General features: G+C 34.3%; 1 protein-coding gene across 1 annotated transcript in view; it reads left to right on the top strand.

Annotated features, from left to right (window-relative positions):
* The window catches only part of LOC111388424 (kinesin-like protein KIN-5C), a 9,187-nt gene extending 4,017 nt beyond the window's left edge, over positions 1-5,170 (top strand). Inside the window, exons 3-12 of the mRNA XM_023013121.1 lie at positions 6-251; positions 412-573; positions 665-772; positions 977-1,135; positions 1,212-1,295; positions 1,369-1,574; positions 1,722-1,823; positions 2,066-2,175; positions 3,867-4,018; positions 4,694-5,170. Of these exons, the coding sequence (XP_022868889.1) occupies positions 6-251; positions 412-573; positions 665-772; positions 977-1,135; positions 1,212-1,295; positions 1,369-1,574; positions 1,722-1,823; positions 2,066-2,175; positions 3,867-4,018; positions 4,694-4,891 (1,527 nt within the window). The 3' untranslated portion in view covers positions 4,892-5,170. The remainder of the gene's footprint in view (positions 1-5; positions 252-411; positions 574-664; positions 773-976; positions 1,136-1,211; positions 1,296-1,368; positions 1,575-1,721; positions 1,824-2,065; positions 2,176-3,866; positions 4,019-4,693) is intronic.
* The last annotated feature ends 1,021 nt before the right edge of the window (positions 5,171-6,191 follow it).

The following is a 6,191-nucleotide window of genomic DNA, read 5'->3' on the forward strand; positions in this document are numbered from 1 at the left end:
TTCAGCTTTGTAGTTCTTATTCTTTTGTTTCTTCGTACAACTCAGATGTCTCAGTAGTGATTTTTTTTTTTGCAGCGAGAGAGGATAAACTGAGTGCAGATAATAGGTCAACCGTGAGCAATTTTCAAGCAGAGCTGACTCAGCAGCTTAGTTCCCTTTGTGACACACTGACCATATCAGTGTCTCGACAAAGTGATCACCTTCAATGTGTCGAGAAACTCTGTAACACTTTTCTTGAAGTACACGATAAGGTTCTTACATTTTAGCAAGTTATTTTAAATTGTTCATTTCTCCAACTTATGATCTCTGCTCCATTTTTCTTTTTTTTTGAGAGCATTTTCCCAAACTCTATATACGTTCTATCTATTTCTTCCAACACAGTTTTCTTCGTCTTTAAAATTTTGCTCACAGGCTGCTATAGATTTAAAGAAGAAAGTAAATTCTTCGAGGGTATTGTATATCTCTCACTTTGAGGCTGTACAAAATGTGGCGCGGCTGCATAAAGCTAGCAGTAATGCTGCCTTAGAAGAAGTTTCAGCTTTAGCTTCTTCGAATTCACGCTCCCTTGAAGAAGTAAGGAACGTAAATTGTTTCACTGCCTGAACTATTTTACCATGTTTTGTAAGTATTTCTCACATTTCCTTTTTAACAGTCTTTTGTGTAGTTTTTAGCTGCAGGTGCTGTTGAAGCAAATTCAGTTTTTGATGATCTTCAGGATGCTTTATCAAGTCACCGTGGAGAAACAGCACATTTGGCTAGAGAGCTTCGCCAGGTATGCATTATATACACTAGTAGCATCTGGGTGAATATGATGCATTAAAATTTCATGTTTATCAGTTGAATGAACACAAACAGAAATTAGTCAATAATTCAGTTCTTTTCATAAATTTGTAGAGGGCAGTTGTTTTATTATTCAGCAACTTGTGGTTTATTTGTCCAACTTTTCAGTGAATCCTTTAATTTTGATTTCCTGCAGAGATTTACATCTAGTATTGAGCATTTGATGAATACATCAGAAACCATTCATGAATTTCTTGACAAGCTTTTTGAAGAGTCAAAAAGCCTCGAAAGGCATGCAATTGAGGTTGATGAAATTCAAACGAAGAGTATTATTGAGTTTCAGAAGGCTTACGAGGTACATTATACTAAATGTCAACTCTAAGTATAATTTTCTCTTGTTTGGCTGAACATTTTGATTTTAATGTCATTAGGAACAATCGAGATCTGACGCAGAGAAGCTTATTGCTGATATGACCACTCTGGTCTCTGTTTGCATGCGTCGTCAGAAGGACATGGTATTAAGTTATGTTATTTGTTTCTCTAATGTATTCTTTTTTCTCCTATAGATATCTAAACAATAGATGACAGGTGGATGCAAGGCTTGGAGATATCAAGGAAAGTGTGATTGGGAATAAATTGTTTATGGACGGGCATGTTTCATCAATGGAAGGAATTGCAATGGACCTAAAAAGGAAATGGCAGGATTCTTTTAAGCTAGCAGAGAATAACTTCAAAGACAGTGCTGACTTCTCTGCTGCCAAGCATTGTCGCATGGAACTACTTTCACAGAAATGGTGATAACATACTATAGCTGTGTTTTTGACCTGAACTTTCTGTTTTAGTTTTGAAATACACAACTCTTGTGATTTACTATCTATGCCCTTTTCTCCCTCTATCTTGCCTTTATTTGGTTTTGATTCTCATGCACATTCTCTATCTAGTGCAAACACTGTCGAAACAGCTCTGAAGCAGTGGCAAAGAACCCAAGAATCTTTGAATGACATGGGAAGTCAACATGCATCAACAATTGCTTCACGTGTAAGGTTAGTCAACATACTTAGGAGGCTTTCAGTTGGCAGTACCATATAGCTTCTGAAAAATGAACAAAATTCAACAGCTATTACTGTATTTTAGCACTAGCACGTGCTCTTCCATATCCCTTCAAATTTCCCGATTTCAAATAGCTGCAACTGTCTGTTTTCTTCTAAATTACCTGTATGATGCTTATTCCTTAGAGAGCCAAATTTGTGCAATCATATCCAATTGTTTCGACTTTTTGTTTTAGGAGCATTTGTGAAAGTAATGAACAACATGATACTGAAATTGACTCTGCAAGGGTTATGGCTGAAGAAGATATGACAAAGCATAGTGAAAACATGATCCAGTGTCTTGATAGTAAGTTTTCTAATTTATCTCTAATTCTTCCTGATTTCTGTGAAGAATTTTGCACCAAGTATTATTTTGTTTTCATGTTCCTTCTAAGTACTTGCTGATAGTGTTTAGTACGAATAAATAAAATTTTAGTAACCTTTTATGTTACAGTTTTAGTAATTGCGTTCTTGCATCAACTTGGTTGAGAAAATGCCAAATATTGATAATATGCAATATCATTTTCTTCTTTGTCTCTCTCTCTCTCTCTATTTGTGTGGGTCTACTCTAGTTAGTGTGTCCACGTGTGTTCGTTTTCATGTCTCTGGGAAAGTAAATGTCATCATAGTGTGAAATTGTACGATATGTGTTGGTGGTTACAATGACAAAAGAGCAATTAGAGAACCCTTCACTTAGTTTATACATCACCACTGCTATATGGTTAACTGTTACTAAGGTGGATATTGAAGAGTTTGAAACTTGTAATTAGTTTCTGTAGCTTCGGAATTTCATTTTTTCTCATTAAATTTTGTTTTTGATAAGAACTATTCTTGTTTTTCTGTTTTTTATTTCTCTTGGTTGTTTGAGCAAATCAAGTGTTTTATGAGGATTTACATTGTAAACAATATGACCTTAATTTGACATCAAACTCTCTGATTGTGATGTCAACCTTTTTCTTGCTTGGGATAATACAATATATGATCTTGTTGTATAGAATATACTTGCTGTTTATCGTATGATACGATGTTATTCTAGTCATTTTTGTGGAACCAATACCTTGCCTCTGTTTGGGTAACATAATTAGTAACTTATAAGGAGAAATATTAGTGGGTCTTATGAAATATGTGGATAATAAATGGGTAGTAGTTATGAATGAAATTGATTTTTGTTTTGATCGAAAGCTATAACTTACAATTAAATATAGCCAAACAGAGGCATTATTGTACAAAATATGCTTATATTTGTTAAATTGTAGTTTTCTATAGATTTTATTTAATGAATGTTTTCATGAAAATGTTCGAAAAGAATTTGGACTCTGATCCGCTGAAAAATCAGTTCTCATTTTAGCAGCTGTTGATGCTTGGTTTCTACCATTGGTTGAAAATGAAAAAAAACAGAAAGTAATAATATTATATGTAGAGATTAAAGCATAAATTTATATACAATATATATTTACTTTCCAATATTTTGGAGGGAGTTTAGATGTAGTTCCCATTAATTCCACGTCACCCTGACAAAACACCAAGTATTATTTTTTTTCCAGAATGTTTTAGTACTTCATAAAGTTGTACAATATATCAATAGCTTACAAAACTATTGATGGTAGTGGAACCTTCTTAAATAATATAATTTGCAACTGTAGAGCTGAACTTTTAGTGCATATTTAGCTAGATAATATTTTGAACCCATTCACATAGTTAAGTAATATGAATGCTTCATAAAAGACCGAAGGGTTCTCTTGTAAGGTTTGACACTAGAAGGTGGTTCTAATTGACCTATATGTTTAAAGTGCTACACTGGAATATTTTTCTTAGAATTTATTTGGATTTTTTTAATTGATGCTAATTAGGTTATAATGAAAGGTTACGAATACTCTTTATCCGCTTTGATGGTTGTCACCTCTTTTTTATTTATTATTATTATTATTATTATTATTATTATTATTATTATTATTATTATTATTTTTTGGTTTTTTCGCCCTTTTATGGTATTTGCAGGCATGTCAGAGCAAGAGAGAGTGTGTATCTCGGAAATTAGTGCTACCTCTAGAGCCCATTCAGAGACCCTGGAGTGCCTTCGAAAAGATCATTCTCAACAGTCGGGCTCAATTGAACAGCATTCTAGTGATACTTTCAGGATGAATTATATGGTATGTCCCATCCACATTTTGAGTATGATTTGAGACGGTGATATAACTATTGCTTTAATGTTTAGAGCTTGAATAGTCAACACTACTCTTGTACTGATTTTGTATAGTAACATACAGCTTTATCTTTTCTAGTGTTTTTTCTTCGTCATTCTTTTGTTGCTTCTTTGTGTTACGTTTTATGTATTTTTTTTTTCCATATACTGCCAAGAATGCCAATGAAGTTCCCTTGCAATTTTCTTTATTAAAATCCCGATTTGTATGGATCTATTCAAGTTTCTGAGACTTCACAAGCTCAGAATCTTGGAACAATTTGAATTAATTGATTGGAATATCAACTAGCCAAATTGCATTTTAGGTTTGGAACTTTGAAATCTCAAGGAATAGCTGGCCCTCGCCTTATATCTAGAGCTGAATTATGTGCTTGTTCTGGTATCATATAGCATCAGATGTGTTGTACTATCATAATTTATATCTTCAAGTCAGTGGAGAATGTTAGAACTTTTCTCTTTGCAGTCTGCTTCTGTTAGAAACGAAAGGAACATGCTAAAATTTTCTATATTGCTCTGTTTTTGTACATCAGAATTTTCCCATGGTTTCTGGATCTATGAAATTTATGGTCTCTACCACATTGAAGAGACTGTTCTTCTAAAAATAAATTGCTTAATTTGTGCTCAGGATTATGAGCCAACAGGCACTACACCTGTTAGGTGTGAGCCGGACATTCCCAGCAAAGGCACCATCGAGTCACTTCGAGCTATGCCTATGGAGACCCTCAAAGAAGAATTTCGGGAAAACCATTCTTACGAATCTTTTAGAGTAAAAGAACTGAAGCCGTCCCTTATTCCTCGTTCCCCACTTTCACAAATTAACTAATGATTGTGCATGCTGTATGTTCAATTTTATATTTTGTACTTGTCATGCATAACATTGTTTCTCATTGTGCAAGATACATAGAATGCTAAATGGTTGACAGGCTTACAATTCCAATCCCTGCTGCAGAATCTTATATGGTTATCAAATTGATTAGCAAATCCCGCTTCAGGATCTATCTAAGTTTGTAAATGGAAATAGAACAGCTTGTCGCTATTTTGAGTTCTGTAAAATGTTACCCAATATTTTAAGGAGTAATTTACGTCATTCTTGAAGTTGAAATGCCTTCTCTATTACTTCATTTTTATAAAATACTTGTGCTGGTATCTCTTAGAAGCTTTTAAAGTCATGGAAATTGTATATATCGCAGGTTATACAGCTACTTCTAGGGTATGTGGAGTACATATTGGACAATGGTCAAAATTGTAACTTCCTTTTCTTTAATTTGGTTTGATATTGTCTAGTCTACCATACCGAACATACTACCATTGGATTCACAACATTTTCTCCTTGGGTTTTCTCTATGTTTCTCCTGGCATTCTGCATCCATCTTTCATACTTTCGTTGGTGGAGATGTGACTCTGCCATACCTGCACTGGCATTCCATTGATGCTGGAAAATTTTGGCCTCAGTGCATCTTGCGGGTGCTACCAGACGGCCTTCTGTAAACCTAATATTGGGGCAACCTACCATGAGTCAATGCACTTAAAGCTGGACAAACTGTGTTCTCAATGGGACTAGTTATAAGTTTATGTGAGAAGTTAGATTGGTAGGTTTGAGAAGGTTGTTTTCTGTTCTGTGATGCATTATTGTAATGGTCAAATAGTATTAGGTTTGAGAAGGTAGTTCATTGTTTACACCATGGAGTGAAAAACCTTTTATTTATTTAGGAGATGACTAGATGATTGTAGTAAATTGTTGGTTGACCATTAAATTGAGATGTTGAGTGATCAGAATTTCTAAAATAATCGTGGATTGCACTAGAAATTTTGTTAAGCAAAACTAGGAAATGTTTGAAAAATACATCTCTAATGCAATTTAATTGGAGTTTTGTCGAATTGATGTGTTAGATTAACATCCTGTTTGACTCCAATTATATTCTCATTCTCATCTCATTTTTCACCACATTTTTCGACTGGTGTGGGCCATAGGGTAGACAAAAGAGATAGATTTTCTGACAAAAGTTGTAAGATGTATTTTAAATTTCTTCCTCGCCAAATCTGCCCTTCAATTGGCGGCAAGTGGATTTCAAAAAGAGAGGGGAAGGATGTAAATTACGCAATTGTTTTTGGGGCTGAAATTG

The sequence above is a fragment of the Olea europaea genome, unplaced genomic scaffold (genome assembly GCF_002742605.1).
Source record: "Olea europaea var. sylvestris unplaced genomic scaffold, O_europaea_v1 scaffold492, whole genome shotgun sequence".
NCBI lineage: Eukaryota > Viridiplantae > Streptophyta > Magnoliopsida > Lamiales > Oleaceae > Olea > Olea europaea.